The sequence below is a fragment of the Rana temporaria genome, chromosome 4, assembly GCF_905171775.1.
Source record: "Rana temporaria chromosome 4, aRanTem1.1, whole genome shotgun sequence".
Classification (NCBI taxonomy): Eukaryota; Metazoa; Chordata; class Amphibia; order Anura; family Ranidae; genus Rana; species Rana temporaria.
Genome location: NC_053492.1, coordinates 373,867,609 through 373,885,919, shown reverse-complemented (window position 1 = coordinate 373,885,919; position 18,311 = coordinate 373,867,609). Strand labels below are relative to the sequence as shown.

Sequence of the window (18,311 nt, the reverse complement as noted above, 5' to 3'; positions counted from 1 at the left end):
AGCTTGTATAACAGTGTAAATTTGCTGTCTCCTCAAAATAACTCAACACACAACCATTACTGTCTAAACCGCTGGCAACAAAAGTGAGTACACCCCCAATTGAAAATGTCCTAATTGGGCCCAAATTGTCAATATTTTGTGTGGCCACCATTATTTTCCAGCACTGCCTTAACCCTCTTGAGCATGTAGTTCACCAGAGCTTCACAGGTTGCCACTGGAGTCCTCTTCCACTCCTCCATGATGACATCACGGAGCTGGTGGATGTTAGAGACCTTGCGCTCCTCCACCTTGAGCATGCCCCACAGATAGTCAATAGGGTTTAGGTCTGGAAACATGCTTGGCCAGTCCATCACCTTTACCCTCAGCTTCTTTAGCAAGGAATTGGTTGTCTTGGAGGTGTGTTTGGGGTCGTTGTCATGTTGGAATAGTGCCCTGCGGCCCAGTCTCCGAAGGGAGGGGATCATGCTCTGCTTCAGTATGCCACAGTACATGTTGGCATTCATGGTTCCCTCAATGAACTGTAGCTCCCCAGTGCCGGCAGCACTCATGCAGCCCCAGACCATGACACTCCCACCACCATGCTTGACTGTAGGCAAGACGCACTTGTCTTTGTACTGCTCACCTGGTTGCCACCACACACGCTTGACACCATCTGAACCAAATACATTTATTTTGGTCTCATCAGACCACAGGACATGGTTCCAGTAATCCATGTCCCTAATCTGCTTGTCTTCAGAAAACTGTTTGCGGGCTTTCTTGTGCATCATCTTTGGAAGAGGTTTCCTTCTGGGACGACAGCCATGCAGACAAATTTGATGCAGTGTGCGGCGTATGGACTGAGCACTAACAGGCTAACCCCCACCCCTTCAACCAGCATTGCTGGCAGCACTCATCTGTCTATTTCCCAAAGACAACCTAACACTGAGCATGTGCACTCAGTTTCTTTGGTCGACCATGGCAAGGCCTGTTCTGAGTAGAACCGGTCCTGTTAAACCGTTGTATGGTCTTGGCCACTGTGCTGCAGCTCAATTTCAGGGTCTTGAAAATCCTCTTATAGCCTAGGATATCTTTATGTAGATGAAAATATTTTTTTTTTTTCAGATCCTCAGAGAGTTCTTTGTCATGAGGTGCAATGTTGAACTTCCAGTGACCAGTATGAAAGAACGAGAGCAATAACACCAAATGTAACACACCTGCTCCCCATTCACACCTGAGAACTTGTAACACTAATGTGTCACATGACACTGGGGAGGGAAAATGGCTAAATAGGCCCAATTTGGACATTTTCACTTAGGGGTGTATTCACTTTTATTGCCAGGGGTTTAGACATTCATGGCTGTGGGTTGATTTATATTGAGGGGACAGCAAATTTACACTGTTATACAAGCTGTACCCTCACTATTTACATTGTATCAAAGTGTAATTTCCTCAGTGTTGTCACATGAAAAGAAATTATAAAATATTTACAAAAATGTGAGGGGTGTACTCACTTTTGTGAAATAATATATATATATATATATATATATATATATATAAATAAAATAGGATAACAAGCTAAACAAATAAAATTGAAAAAAATAAGTTTAAAAAAATCAGCAGAAACATAATAGTTATATGAGACGGACTTAAAGAGGTTGTAAAGGTTTGCGTTTTTTAACCTTAACGCATCCTATACATTAAGGTGAAAAAACACCTCGCTGTCATGGGCCCCCCTGTTTTACTTACCTTGGCCCGTTCACCTGCTGTGCGCATTCCCCGGCGTCTGGCCGTTGATTGGATAGATTGGCAGCCATTGCCTCACGCTGCTGTCAATCACATCCAATGACACGGCTGCCAGGGAGTGGGATTGAGTCATACACTCGGCGTCTATGGATACCAACTGTATGATACGGGAGCGCGCCCATAAGCTAACCCCCTCAGGAAAGAGCTTCCCAGATGGGGTTAGCTTTAGCAGGGAGGAGCCGAGAGAGGCGTTGTGAGACCCCAGAACAGTAGGATTGGGGCCACTCTGTGTAAAACAAACTGCACAGTGGAGGTAAGTATGACATTTTTGTTATTTAAAAAAAAAATGTAACCTTTACAACCCCTTTAATTAGGGTTGAGTAGGGTTTATTTGTGGGGTAATAAGGTGTTAAATGGACACATTTTATTTAAAAACAAAAAACACTTATTTTCACTCGTAAGGTTCTTTTAACTGACATCTTACACGATCGAAGATCATCCTTCATATTAATGAAAAATACAATGTGATTAAATGTTACATTGTATTTCTGAATCACGCTTCTGAACACAAGCACTGTTCCTAAGCTCTGTTTTTTTAAAGTTGCAACTACAGACACTTTTGTTTCATTACTCAGCAAGTCCCTGCTGACATTTAACAGCCAAAAATTACCAATAGGCAAGGCAAGAAGATCACCATCGGGGTAGAGGAACAAGGGCATGCCACGTACACCCTGTTTTCTTTTTGGGTTCATGTAGCACACCAAAGGTCCAAAACTGGTTCAATAGCGCCTATTTCTACATTGTAAACTACTTTAGAATGTTAAGATGATAAGTGGTTGCATGGTGTACAGTTGTGTGTTTTTATACGTACTTTATGCTACTAAATTAATTATTTCACTGGAATTTGAAAGACCTGTGAGAGATTTACATTTTGGTCAAATTTGAACTATAATCATTGCATGTGCAATCTATTCCTGCATGCTGTTTTAGAGATGTATGCATTAAATAAGGTATCGAGAGCTCAAAAAATCCCCTTATTAAATGTACCATTTTGACTGTTTTTTGGCCGAAAATTTCCTAATTTGTTGCGTTTTTGTGTGTATACCATGCTTTCTATGTGTTTGTGTTTTGTGCATTTTGATGTGCTTTTTATGTATAAACACTAATTCTTTAGAGGCACAACAATAAACTTGTATCCTAGTAAGTTTGCATATTAAATATACTCAAAAGGTACATGAGTGTTTTAACACGATAGGCTCAATCTCATTGTTTAATATTACAGGCTTTTAGTATACTACATATATTCATTACTTACACCAGAATGGCAGCTTTTCTAACCCGTGTTTTCAAAATAGGTGCGGCAACTGGACCCCAGTTTTTTTTCTTTGCATTTACGAAAAAATGTGGATGAGAATATTGAATATTATCTACCTTCTCCAGTGGACTACATGCAAGACCAGGTATGGATATTTTTATGACTGAAAACTAGTTTGAGATTTTTTTATTTTTATTTTTTTACATGTGGCCCAGCTGTATTGCATTGTGCACTCTTTCACATGAAGGTCCGATAAGGTCCACCTATAAGCTGTTCAGGCACATCTGATTATAGTTTATTCGCCCCTAATGACCGGCAGGTGTAAAACAAACTTGTCTGTTTACAGCCACCTACCACTTATCTGATCCGTATAAAAAACAAAAACAAAGGTGATCTTTCCCTCTCCATCTAGGTGGATCAGAGGGTAGTCGTAAACAGACAGCGGAGTTTGTCTACACCCAGCCGCCCATGAAGCAGAGCGGATATGCATCTGTTTTCAGCCTGCACTGCCCCGATCAGCAGGGGATCAGCGGACCGATCCCCTCCTGAACGAAAGGGAATCTTCTGCATGAAAGGGACCTGTCTGTCCCTATGGAATTGCTCCCTTGGTAGCTGGGGCGGTGAGATGTCTGATGATCAAGGTTGAGCAGTGTTGTGGCCAGTGACAGAGCAGTATCTTGCTGCATCAGCTACAGAGGGAGCAATTTCATTCAGTGTTCATTTCATAGACGAATATATTTTTATTATTATTAAAATTACTTAGAACCGCCAAATATATATATATATATATATATATATATATATATATATATATATATATATATATATATTTGGCGGTTCTAAGTAATTTTAATAATAATAAAAATATATTATTTTTAGCAGAGACCCTAGAGAATAAAATGGCGGTTGTTGCAATATTTTATGTCACATTGTATCTGCATAGCAGTCTTTCAAACACAATTGTTTTGGAAAAAGTACAGTTCAGTGAATTAAAAAAAACTAAACAGTAAAGGTAGCACAATTTTTTTATATAATGTGAAAGATGATGGTACGCCGAGTAAACCGATACCTAACATGTCACACTTTAAAATTGTGCACACTCGTGGAATGGTGACAAATGACAGTACTTAAAAATCTCCATAGCCACTTTAAAGAAATGTAACGGTTACCTGTTTAGTGTTACAGAGTTGGACTTGTGTTAGAATTATTGCTCTCGCTCTAACAATCATGGCGATACCTCACATGTGTGATTTGAACGCTGTTTACATTTGCGGGCGCGACTTAACAATTTCTCAATTTCCCATTGGGATTTATAAAGTATTCTGTATTCTGTTTTCTTTGGCGCGCAAGCACAGAGGGATAGGGCACATTAAACATTTTTTTTTATTTTATTTTTTTTATTACATGTTTTTACACTGTCCCTTTAAAAAAAAAAGTCTGTTCACTTTTATTGCTGTCACAAGAAATGTAAACATCCCTTGTGACAGTAATAGGCAGTGACAAATACTCTTTATGGAGGGATCTAGGGAAAGTATTCAAAATGCCAAGATCTTTGTGACGCCACTTCTGGGTTCCTACTTTAGAGGCCCCATCAAAGCCAAATCCATGTTTGTTCGGGCCTCCGGGTGGCTCGGGTCCCCTGGTGGGACAGGAGACTGCGGCGGAAGTCTGGGCGAGGGGGACAACCCCTTTAGCTGCTTGTAATAACCGGCTGCTTAGCTGCATCGGTTGTTATTAAAAGAAATCTGACCATCGGCTCTAGAAAACGGTACCGGCATCACCCCGGTACAAGCCCTTTAGCAAAATGACGTACAGGTATGTAATTTTGCGGGTAGTGGTTAAAAAGATGTTACTTTTTCATTATATTCAGGTATATTCATTACAGCCAATAGAGTGTATAGCTTTTTTTTTTTTATATTTTAAAGTTGCACTTCTGTTTGTCAAAAAGCCATATTTATGTTTGTTTATGATACTGGAGATTTTAGCAGACTAAAATACATGTAAAAAAGAAAACAATTCGGATGACTAAAATACTACTAAAAAGACTATTGCCGCGTACACATGACTGTTTTTCATGACGAGAAAAATGCCATTTTCTTAATTGGTCATTGAAAACAATCGTGTGTAGGCTCCAGAGCATTTTTCTTGGCGTGAAAAATGGCCATTCAAAATTTAGAACGTGCTCTATTTTTTCTTGACGTTTTTGACGTTGTCGTTTTTGACGTTGTGAAAAATGGTCGTGTGTAGGCTTTAACGACAGGAAAAAACGTGCATGCTCAGAAGCAAGTTATGAGAAGGGAAATTTGCATAATCAAGCCCAAAGGGTGGCACTATTTGAATGGAACTTCCCCTTTATAGTGCCGTTGTACTTCACCGCGCTTTGCTCGAGCATTTTTTTTTCACGATCATGTATGCAAGGCAGGCTTGACAAGAATCATGTCGAGAAAAACGTTGATTTTTCCATGACATTAAAAACAGTTGTGTGTACACAGCATATGACTACAACTAAATTGAAATTTGACATCAGAATTAACACTGATTTCATTAGGACAGTTGGGCAGCCTCTTTATCGATCCTGCTGCTGGCAATTTCCTGCTATAGGCAGAATTGCCATCGGACATTAGCCTTATACTTCATGTAGAATCAGTGAGTTTGCTACTATCCAGCAAAATTACCTATTGGCCTCTTTTAGGACTGTTGCATAAGAGATTGTGTGACTGCGATTAGCTGTGAGAGTCAGCAGTCTCCCATTGCCTTTAGTGGGGCTGCTCTCCCAGCTAATCATCGGATCCCCTGCTGAAGTTCTCACATCTAATCGCAGTATGAGTGCATTCGCTAGTGTGAATGAGCCTCAACATTCATCTGGTAATACTGTGAATCATACACTTCCTGTTCTTGGTTATCTATGATTGCTCTATAGTGGGGGGGGGGGGGTACTTCCCATCCGAAAATTGTCCAGCTTAGCAGGATGATTTTCAGTCAGTGTGTACAGCAGTCTGTCTGATAGAAGAAGGGCTAACGACCGTTTTTTTTTCAGAGGGGACAAGCTGGAAAACCAGCATCCGATTAACTCTTGCAGCCAATGGCTTGCAGTATGTACCGGGTTTTTCGCTCTGTATTACATATTCATTCTTGGGTTTAGATACAGCTTCACTTTGCTGTAGCAAGGTAACAAGTATATCATTGCACATGCACCGTGTTCATCTAAGGGTGGAGAGGATTGCAGTAAATTGCAGTGGTTTAGTAAACACGGCAGAATCATTTTAATATATTAGGTGTGCAATACTTGTCCCTTTCTGGTCATTAAACCATACATATATTTATATACAGTAAGTTCTTAAGCCTCAGACACACGACCGGTTTTCCCGGCAGGAAAACTGCCAGGAGAGCTTTTGGCTGGGAAAACCGGATGTGTGTATCCTTCCTTGCAGTTTTTCTGTCGGGAAAACAGCCGGGAATCCCGTCAGGAAAATAGAGAACCTGCTCTCTATTTTCCCATCGGGGTTCTCGGCTTTCCCCTCAGGTTTCTCGGCTGACTTTTTACCGCAGAGAAAACCGAGCGTGTGTACAGGGCTTTAATGTTGTTAGAAATGTCTTTGTTTTGGAAAGGAAGGACTGATATTTTATCTGTTATAAAAAATATAGCCAAGATCTAGCTAATGATGCCCACAACCCAGAGCATTAGACATACAAGGTGAGTGCTGGCTGCCACGGAGAACGAAGGATAGGGTAAGTAGAGGTTCTTTTTCCTCATACCCTAAAGAAAGGGGGAAGGGTGGCATCTGGCCACACTGGAAAAGTAATTTTCAGTTCCCCGGAGTTCAGCATTACCGCTTGCTGACCAGCTGCCGTCATTATACTGCAGCAGGTTGGCACGTCTGTAGGTGTACGTCGGTCGCTTTAAGAGCGATAGGGGGCACACGCGCCCCGCCGGACCCAATGCGTGTGGCCATAGACACATGCAGCATGCTTGGCCCCGCCCCCTGCTTCCTCCTCACTGGATTTGCTTGATTGCCATTGGCCCCTGATGCTATCTATCTGCCTAATGAGATTGAGACAAACTCAGATAAGTATTGGGGGAGGGGGGTAGGAACAAACAGGTAGTAAAAGGTTATGAGTATTTTTACCTTAATGCAGGTAATAGATTAAAGTAAAAAACATTGTGACTTTAGAACCACTTTAACCTTGCCAGCACTTGTATCAGGTCTATTGAAGCCTATGATATAAAGTCAGTAGACAGGTTCAACTTCCGAAGAGCTGTGACAATTCTTCCACATTTGAATTCAAAGCTGTCTCCACATTAGTAACCCATTCTTTTAATACTGTAAACACCAAAGTTAATGCTATCACTTGGCGAAAAATAAAAACCTTTCACTGTATACACTCTCCACAAGTCCACTCTTTGAATCATAGGTTTTGCAAAGGTAACTGAGATATCTAAATGTAGCTAATGAAACCACCGTATATTATAGAACACACAGCGGCTGCGACATTACAAAATGGAAACAGTGGGCCGGATTCAGAAAGAGATACGCCATCGTATCTCTGAGTTCCGACGGTCGTATCTATGCGCCTGATTCATGGAATCAGGTTACGCATAGATATCCCTACGATCCGACAGGTGTAAGTGTCTTACACCGTCGGATCTTAGGCTGCAATTCCAGGCCCGCCGTTAGGTGGCGCTTCCGTATTATTACGCGAGGAATATGCAAATGAGGAGTTACGCCGATTCAGAAACGAATGACCGCCCGGCGATTTTTTTTTACGTCGTTTGCGTTTGGTTTTTCCGGTGTATAGTTACCCCTGCTATATGAGGGGTAGCTAATGTTAAGTATGGCCGTCGTTCCCGCGCCGATTTTTGAAATTTTTACGTCGTTTGCGTAAGTCGTTCGCGAATACGGCTGGACGTAATTTACGTTCACGACGAAAGCATGACGAGTTGCCGACGTCATTTGGAGCATGCCCCCTGGGATTCAGTCGCGGCTGGCGCATGGGCAGTTCGTTCGGCGCTGGGACGCGCATCATTTAAATGATACACGCCCCCTACCCGCCAAATTTGAATCCTGCCGGGTAATTTACGCTACGCCGCCGCAACTTTACAGGCAAGTGCTTTGTGAATACAGCACTTGCCTGAAAAACTTGCTGCGGCGTAACGTAAATGAGTTACGTTACGCCAGCAGAAAGATCCGCTGATCTTTCTGAATCTGGCCCACTATGTTTGGACCCGCTTGGCCCAAACAATTTAAACTGATATTAAAGTTGGAATTCTACTTGAATTTGTTGCAGTACTGAAAAGCAAAAGTGTTTCCAAAATGGTTACAAAATAGTTTTCTATTATTTAGCATGGTCTTGGAACAACAAAAAAGTTATCAAAAAGTTCCTATTAATTATTTTAGTGTTCGTTTTTTTTTTATTAAACTTTAAAGCAGTGTCAAAATGATTGAATGTTTTGTTTTGTACATATATTCCAGGTGTATGATGAACTAGAAATATTTCCTTTGGGCGTTTACAATATACACCTTTTAAAGACTGGAACTATAACGGATTTTGGTAAGTTACTATAGGATGTCTAAACAGACATATTTGATAAACACAATACTTATTTTTATGGGGTTATTACTGTGCTTAAATAAGAATTCCAGTTAAATATGTGAGAAAATAAACCATGGAAATCTACATTCCCCAGTGTCTGCGTTAGGCTCGGTTCACACTGGATGCAATTTTAGCCATAACAATAAACTGTAACAAATTGTCTTTGCTGTGTGTTCCAAGAGGTTGACGTGTTTCACAACTATCAGCTTCCTCAGGACCTCCTTAATGTGGCAGCAAAGAAAGATGACCTACTCAAAAAGAAAAATACAGATAATCAACATATCATACATAACATATAATCTACATATGACATCCTATACTTGCTATGTCAAACATATGCATCGCTTTAACAGTATAGCTTTAAGGTAGTGGTAAGATGTGCATTGTGGATAGAACACTTGCTTGGTTTAAAGATGCGGCAGATTGGAGGTGATGAATACATGGACACTATGATATGTAAACCTATAGATGGCAAAAATTAATAACCAATTATCTAATAGAATATACCCAAAAATGGTCAATAAGAGAGAATTTCAGTCTTTAAGGTCCGCTACTTCTCCATTGTACTCAATACCCAGTGTGTGATATCTTTCAGTGCCTTATACCACTATATTACACATAGTGACCTATACTTCTGTATTATATTTAGTGCGCCTACTTTCCTATTACACCAGTGCCCTTTACTCTTGTAAAATGCACAGTGCCTAATGCCTCTCTGCTACATACAATGCCTCATAATTGTCTATCACAATAGTACACAACCACAAACATTTAGCCCTCCCTGACTACACTACACATTTTGTTAAAATAAAGTGAGCCTTTTCTAACTGGACTGTTTGGCAGAAAAAGTAGAAATATTTAAAAAAAAATTATAGAAGGATAATAAACCTGTCTGTAGTTGCTGTTTGACTACTAATGAACATAACCATATAGGTGACGTCTTCTCCAAGTTTGGGTAGGGCTTTAAGCCTGCCTAGATACCCCCTTCCTAAAAGTGGTGGATTGCTGGCATCGGAGCATTGGATACATATATTTCAGTACTATTAATATACTGTATTTGGTAAAAAACAAACATTCTGGGACATCTAGGTTCTAAGTAGGCTGCTCTCATGAACCGAGGAACTGAAAACAGCAACTTTGTACTGTGAATTATTAGAGAGTCTAAAAATTGGAGTGCCTCATCAAGATGTTGAGCCACACATTATATAATTTCCTTGTTTAATTTCCTATAGATTTACCTTCAACTATGTAGTACAAGGGCCTGCCTGATTGCTTACAAACTGAAAGTGTTTAGGTTTGACCTCATATTATATGGTTTAGGTAAATCTAATGGAAAATTGTATAATCTATGGCCAGCCTAAGAGTCCACAATTTTTAAATATAATACAAAATAAATATTCAAAATGTACAAATAACAGGTTTGAGACCTTTTTTGTATGTACCGAATATTATATCCCTTCAGAAGGGGATGACACATGGGGCACAAAAAGCATTGGCTGTAGCACTACCTAAACATTTGGAATAAAATCTTTTTTTAGACTGTAACATCTTGGTGTGATGCTCCAATTTTTAGACTTCATTATTGCTAGATACCCCCTTCTGACCATGAACTTCAGAGAGCAGGTAGTATCACTGTAAGCCTTACTTCAGCAGCAATGAAACAAAGGTACAAAAGTGATAAAAAGCATTGAAGTTTGTATTCAACATTTGCTATAGACTTCTTCCCTACAAAGCGTTTTCCTTTTTGTTCATCAATATAGTCAGTTTTACCTTTAGAGATGTCTTAATTAATTTTTATTGTACTAGTTATGAACAGACAACTTGATCACAGAACACCATAACACTTGGCTATGGTTGTTGCCAAACTCTTGCTTTAATGCCAAAAAAAAAAAAAAGTCTTCGGGTTACTGGCCTGCATGTTCACAGGCCAATAATTTCTTAGAAGCAGTCAATTGTATACATCAGGGGTAGGCAACCTTAACGAGGTAGAGATCTACCTAAATAACATGGGAGAAGTCAAAGATCACAGGGAACAATGTCACCTCTTCACAACTGATTTAATCCTCTAATAGCAGCACTACTGTGTCACAAACGTATTCATTGCACAACAATCATGGGTTTAAATCAGGTGGCGAGAAAGAAACAAATCGCCTCCTCACTACCTATCAACCCCCACTTGGATTGTTTTTTAGAGGAGCAGCACTTGTGAATAAGCCCTTATATTAAGCAGCGGCACCCTTAGGGCTCATTCACATGTAAAGTTGGGGCAGTGCTGATCCTGACCTCCCTGGGGCCCTAAGCAAAATGACATGTCACATTTAAGTTGAGAGGGGGGGGGGGGGGCTGCGGACAGTGACATGTCACATTAAAGATTAAAGTTGAGAAGCGGGGGAGGGGGTGTTCTGCTGTCGGAAATTACATCTTACATTAAAGTGAGAAGCGGGGGGTGCTGACTTCTAAAGTTGAGAAGCGGGGTGAGGGGCCAAAAATTACTTCTCACCAGGTGGGGCCTCTAGTAATTTGGGGGGCCCTCCGCAGCTTTGCGGGGCCCTAAGCGGCTTGCATAGTGAGCCTATAGTGTGGATCGGCCCTGAGTTGGGGGGTAGTAAAACAGCTACTAAGCGTAGCAAACTTGCAGGACATCTACATGTACACTGCACTGCACCCTCGGTGTGGGTAAACCACAGTGCATCAGTGTGTATTGCTTCACAATGACCTGAAGATCTTTTCTTTCCTGCTGCTGGCACCACTCTGGAGATTGCTAGCTGGGATAAGAGGTGGAGTGCAGTTGGTATCACTCCGCATGGGACAGGAGTCAGCACTACAGAGGAGGCATCGGCTTATTTGGCTCTTGCTCCCTTCAACAGCCCCAACTTTACAAGTAGTCCCTATGCATTGCACTCTGATGCTCTGGAATGGCAGGTCAGCAAGCCCAGACCGCGACCAGTCACCTGTCCGCATTCTACTGGTAGATCGCGATCTACAGGTCGCTGACCCCACCGGTATACATTATACCATTTAAATCCATGCTGCTGAGAAGAGGTTGCAGATCCAGATAAAAATACAACTGGTCACTGTTATGTAGGTCATCTTATACGGCATCTCTTTGTTTAGCAGACGACAATGTTAATACAATATTATTTTTCAGCAAAAGGAGAAAATCAGCCTTTGCTTGAACACCTCAGCGAATACAAGTTTTTGTATTGGTTGATTTACTAAAACTGGTGAGTGAAAAATCTGGTGCAGCTCTGCATAGAAACCATTCAGCTTCCAGATTTTATTTGTGAAACCTTAATTGAACAAGCTGAAGTTAGAAGCTGATTGGTTGCCATGCAGAGCTCCCCAGTTTTTGTAAATCAAGCCCAAAATATTATCAGAGTTTTTCTTCAACTAGAAAGCACAAGAAAAATTTGCGTTAAGGAATTTGCCTGTAATAAGGTGGCCATGCACATCAAATGACGGTTTTAAGGTGTGCTATGGAATTTTATTGAGTCTTTCTGGCTGGCGTTGCAGGAAGAAAAAAAAAATATGTTTGCATTGCTCAAGAAATGCATTTTTTACTGCTATGGAGGCGGGAGGGACAACAGTGAGAAGACATAGTCTAGTGTTGGCTTTAATGGGTAAGGGAGGGGGCAATTAATCTTCTCCTTTATGAAAGCAACTGGCTCATTTCATGTGTGGCCATCTCTAGAGTTTGAGCTTACAGTGGCAACATTCATGTAAAATGTGTACATAAGGACATTACATTTTCCTAAAATTCATATTTTCTATTTGCAGGATTTGCTGTTGCTGCTCAGGTAGATGAACATAACAGTCTTACTCATATCTATGTAAGTTTTGTTCATCCAGATGGATTGGCCTATAGGGAAGGTAGGTATATTTTATAAAAATGTTCGTGATTCCGTGTACTCCAAGTAAATTGGACAATGCTTTTTTTTTTTTACCTGCTTCTGGATTTAGTTCAGAGGATGCAAACCTTTTTACTTTCTGTATATATGCCCTTTTTAAACCTAACTATGTAACAATGATGATTATTAACTTTTATTAAGGTTACCACTAATGTGTAGTCCCGTCTGTAATATTAGTAGCCATGCTCAATGTATTTTTCCATTAGTCTTTAGTAATATTCACTTCTTTGTAAACATGATATATGCAGTTAGCAGGTTTCAGAATTGCCTTAAGAGACATCTACACTTTCAGTTTTAAGGGGTTGTAAAGGTACAACTTTTTTCCCCTAAATAGCTTCCTTTACCTTAAGCAGGCCATACACGGTCGAATTTAGAACACATTTTATTTTCAAAATCAGAAAGTTCGTTTTTTTTTTGTGATCCGATGATGCCACCATTGATTTTCGAAATTCGGCCCGACAAAACGTTCATGTTGCCGGGAATATTCGTTTCTCTCCAGGAATATTCGTTTCTCTCTGGGAATATTCTTTTCTTGCACATGCGTATTTTCTTTTCTATTACATTTCTCGTACAATTCTCCCATCATTGAACAGAAAATCGTTAGTTTTTCAAAAAATTTGCAACATGTCGGATTCCTCAAATTTGCCGCACGAAAATCGGCTGTTGCTGCAGCCCACTAAGGCCTCGTACACACGATAGGTTAACCAGAGGATAACGGATACTCTCCTGTAGTCCAAGGGAGGGGGCGAGCATGACACATCACACCAGGGAGAAAGCCTTGCATTACTGTGTGGAGTTACAGACAGAAGAACAGGAAGTGAGGGTTTCTCAGAAGAAATAAGGACATTTAAAAGCAAAATGGAAGGATGAGGTAAGTGAAGGAGGACTGCACTAAGGTAAAGGAAGCTATTTAGGAAAAAAAAAAAAGTACCTTTACAACCCCTTTAAACTATATTTCAAAGATCATTGTGGAATTATCTCTGTGGCAACAAAAAAGAATCATGTTAAATAAGCCAATATTTATCAGCCAGAGTGGTCAAATCTGGTGCACTGAGATCCATTTTGGTTATTTCATTCAAACACAGTAATTGTGTATGGACATTACATGTGCACAATGACAGATGTTATATCAATGCCTTGAAGAATGTTCCCTTTGACTTCCCTTTAAAGTATATTTAAATCCAATTTTTTTTTTTATAATTTTGGATAGAGTAGAAAAAGGTAAAAAAAAAACCTGTCTTTTTTTTCTTGGCCATCTCTGTCCCATTCAGGAGATCTCCCTTCACTTAAAGTGATTGTAAAGCTTAGTTTTTTATAAAATAACAAACATGTTATTACCTCCTCTGTGCAAGAGTTTTGCAGAGTGGCCTCGATCCTCCTTTTCTGGGGGTCCCCTGGCGGTGCTCCTGGCTCCTCCTTTTTTCAAGTTCCCCCACAGAGAGCCGCAATCCATGAGGACACTCGTGTGGACGCGCTCCTGAGTCCTGCTGATGCGTCCATTGACACAGACAGCAGGACTCGGCCTCGCCCCCCAGCTCCCGTGTCACTGGATTTGATTGACGGCTCCCGCTGCTATCAATCTGTCCAATGATGACCCGAGACAGCGGCTGGTGCTGCTGTGTTCGTCCCCCATCGCTGGAACGAGCGGGTTCAGGTAAGGAAAAGGGGGAGTCTGGTGGGGGGGCTGCAGTACAAAAGGTTTTTCACCTTAATGCATAGAATGCATTAAAGTGAAAAACTGTGAGGGTTTACAACCCCTTTAATGAAGATACAAGAGGAAGTGGGGGGGGGGGGGGCCTTTAAAATACTCTCCTAGACCACTTCACTACTAGAAAGATTTCCCCTCTATACCTGTTTCTGTTGGAAATTCAAAATGTTAGATTTTGCCTCAGTTTAGTCTTGGTTATCAAGATCAAAAGGACAAACAAAGGGTGAATCTCCCTTGTGGAGCATAAACAGTTATAAAATCTGATAGGGCTTCAAACCCCTCACCACTCTATCCAAAACAAAGAAAAAATGGTTTTAAAGGAGAAGCTCTTTTTTTGTGTTTTTACAATAACCTCCTAACCCCCCTCTCTAGCCCTCTAAACAATTCACAACCTAGCCATCCCCTGCAAGTGCTTTCATACCTCCTGAATTGGCAACGGACCCCCGTGTTGTCTTATTCAGCATAAATCAATTTCTGAGCTGTCCATGATTGCATAGGATTAGACAGATGGGAGGCCACTTGCCCAAGAGGGGTAAGCAAGTGTTTGTAAGTGGGGGGTTGGGGTGTCTAGGCTGTGCATGTTTAAAGGGGCTCTAGGGAAATGGATTGGGAGGTATTTTGTAAAATAACATAAAACATAAACTTTCCCTTTTAAGCTTTCTTGTGCCAATTATATTTTTAGGGAGATTCTGGGACTCTACAGGGTCACAGCCTGTTCAACAACCTGTCTTTCTAGGGCAGATGGTTAACAAGTAGTAAATTATATGTAAATCATTTGGTGTTTCTGCAGGTCATTGAGCATAGTGAGCAGAAAAGTTGAATAGGCTCCCCAAAGGGTAATTAATGATGTCATTTTAAGCTTAGGGACCCTGTCATTTTGGGCCTCTGCATGTGGTTGACTGTTTTTTTACAATTATAATTTTTTGGTAAGAATTGTCTCTGATTATACAGTATTTTTTACCATAGACAATTAAAGCCTCGTACACACGACCGAGTTTCTCGGCAAAAACCAGCAAGAAACTTGCTGGAAGATATTTTTTTGCCGAGGAAACCGGTCGTGTGTACATTTTCGTCAAGGAAACTGTCGAGAAACTCGACGAGCCAAAAAGAGAGCAAGTTCTCTTTTTCCTCGACGGGAATGGAGAAACTTGCCTTGTCGAGTTCCTCGGCAGCCTAACAAGGAACTCGACGAGGAAAACAATGTGTTTCGCCCGTCGAGTTCCTCGGTCGTGTGTACGAGGCTTCAGAGAAATTGTTATTGATGCAAAGATATATACAGGAACATATAAGGGAAATAGCCTTAAAAACTAAGATTTGACTAAGGTAGGACAGTCATCCTACTTTGTTCTGCGACATCAGTCCTACATCCACTGCTGCTGCAATCACCATGTCGGATGTCACGAGCCGGATGGTTAGGACAAGGATCCTACTTTGATCCGACTTCAATGATAGTCAATGGGCTGAAGTAGGACAAAAGTAGTGCAGGGAGTATTTTCAAAGTCGGACCGACTTGTGTTGAACCAGTTAAAGGGGTTGTAAAGATACAATTTGTTTTCCCTAAATAGCAGACAGAATGACAGAGGAGCGGACGTTGGACACCAAATACGTGAGTTTATTTAAGCTATGCTATTAACTATTTAACTACCCCCAAAAAAAAAAAAAAACGTATTTGCGTGGGAGATCCGCTTGAAGAAGGACTGCACTAAGGTAAAGGAAGCCATTTAGATAAAAAAAAAATGTACCTTTACAACCCCTTTAAGATGGCTCTCATAGGAAACCATTGATTTACACACGTCATGCGTCATGAGCTCCCAAAGTCGGAGTGTATGTCGTACCAGTGTGAACCCAGCCTAAGGTTCTATAATTATAGAGAGAGACATAGCTGTCAACGATAGGATCTGCTTTTTGCTTGAGTGCTTTTCCTGATTTAACCTTGAAAATCTCTGTGTAGAGACATTGTCCTATTACATAGTTACATAGTACATATTGTACAAGTAATCATATGCAATCATTTCTAATATTTGTCATGCATCTTTTTGCTTGTCAGGCTTGCGAACAAAAAATGAAATCCTTTATATTAATAGTGAAGCAGTGATAGACCTTGATCTCAGGAAAATGGAGTTATTATTCTCAAAAAGGAGCGTCTTGCTTTCACTGAGGAATTGTCAAACAGAAGCCAAATCGTCACTAAGCTCATCATGGTCAGAAAATTACAAGTTCAACGATCAGATGAGACCTTTACCACCACTTAACCAGTCTCAGCTCTTGGAGGAATTTCTCGATAATTTCAGAAGGAATTCTATGAAAGGTAAAAAATAAATAAAAAATTATATATATTTTATAGATCAATAAACATATATATTTGGATATACATTCATACAGATTCACAATATAATCACTGTACTGTTAATATTATACAGCCCATATTTTGCCCAGTATGCTTGTCGTGTATTCTGTTTAGTGGGTACTGATGGGGCCCCCAGCCTGTGCTTAAACAAAATAAGTAAATACTATGCTGTATAATGGGACTAATTTACAAAATTAAAACATTTTACACAGAACCTCCAAGCAGATATCTGCATAAAATATATGACTTGCATTAGGAAAATAATTTCTGGAATCACATAAGAATATTAGTTACCTTAGGATTTCCATAGACTTATGATGATAGTTGGATGTGTTTTAATGAAGTCTATTATACTAAATAAGTTAAGAATACCTAGCCATATTCAGGTAGACGTGCCTAACGTTAGGCAGGCGTAGCGTATCTCATATACGCTACGCCGCCGTAAGTTAGAGAGGAAAGTGCTGTATTCACAAAGCACTTGCGTCCTAAGTTACGGCGGCGTAGCGTAAATGTGCCGGCGTAAGCGTGCCTAATTCAAATTGTGAAGAGGTGGGAGTGTTTTATGCAAATAAAGCATGACCCCACGTAAATAAAGTTTTTAACTAACGGCGCATGCGCCGTCCGTGGACGTAACCCAGTGCGCATGCTCCAAATTACGCCGCAAAGACTCATTGCTTTCGACGTGTACGTAAATTACGGCCAGCCCCATTCACGGACGACTTATGCAAACGACGTAAACATTTTAAAATTCAACGCGGTTCCGACGTCCATACTTAACATTGGCTGCGCCATCTTTTTGGTGGTTTATCTTTACGCCTTAAAACGCCTTACGTAAACGGCGTATCTTTACTGCGACGGGCAAGCGTACGTTCGTGAATAGGCGTATCTCGCTGATTTACGCATTCTAGGCGTAAATCAGCGTACACGCCCCTAGCGGCCAGCGTAAATAGACAGCTAAGATACGACGGCGCAGACGGTCGTATCTTAGCAACATTTAAGCGTATCTCAATTTGAGAATACGCTTAAATATACGACGGCGCAGATTCGGAGTTACGACGGCGTATTTACTGATACGCAGGCGTAACTCTACCTGAATATGGCTAACCTACTCCAAACATTTTTTTAAAAAATCCCTTCAGTTATTCAATCATGTGAAAAAAAAAGCTAATTCCTGTTTGTTTATTTCACCTGCACATGATTGAATAATTGTTAAGTGTGCAAGGCTCAATTCACACACTTGTGAATCGGATGTGTTTTGAACATTTCAATAGAGCTGGTTCATATATATGAGGGCCAGTTGTTTTGCAAATTAAAAAAGGGTCCTGTGCGTTTCTCATACCAGTTCAGGTGGGTCTTCAGTGTCAAATCCACACCTGAATCGTCGTACCTGAACCGCTGACTAGAAACCGCACAGGACTATGCACCAACACCGAACCCACATACAGTGCATCTGGAAAGTATTCACAGCGCTTTACTTTTTCTACATTTTGTTATGTTACAGCCTTATTCCAAAATGGATTACCGTATTTATCTTCATATAGCGCGCACCGGCATATAGCGCGCACCCCCAACCTTGAAGGGATATTTCAGGGAAAAAAAAGAAAATACTTACAGTTTGAATGCCCCTCGTCGGTGTCTTGCCCGGCGTCCATCGGCGGCCTTGTCCGGTCCGGCGTCCGTCTGCGGCCTTGGTGCTGTCCTCCCCGCTTCTCCTGCGCT

General features: G+C 40.8%; 1 protein-coding gene across 3 annotated transcripts in view; it reads left to right on the top strand.

Annotated features, from left to right (window-relative positions):
- Window positions 1-18,311, top strand: part of TIAM2 (TIAM Rac1 associated GEF 2) — a 272,961-nt gene that overhangs the window by 162,634 nt on the left and 92,016 nt on the right. For all 3 annotated transcript variants that reach the window (XM_040350977.1, XM_040350974.1, XM_040350975.1), the window contains 4 exons: window positions 3,078-3,182; window positions 8,509-8,587; window positions 12,407-12,499; window positions 16,293-16,553. In XM_040350977.1, the coding sequence (XP_040206911.1) occupies window positions 3,078-3,182; window positions 8,509-8,587; window positions 12,407-12,499; window positions 16,293-16,553 (538 nt within the window). The remainder of the gene's footprint in view (window positions 1-3,077; window positions 3,183-8,508; window positions 8,588-12,406; window positions 12,500-16,292; window positions 16,554-18,311) is intronic.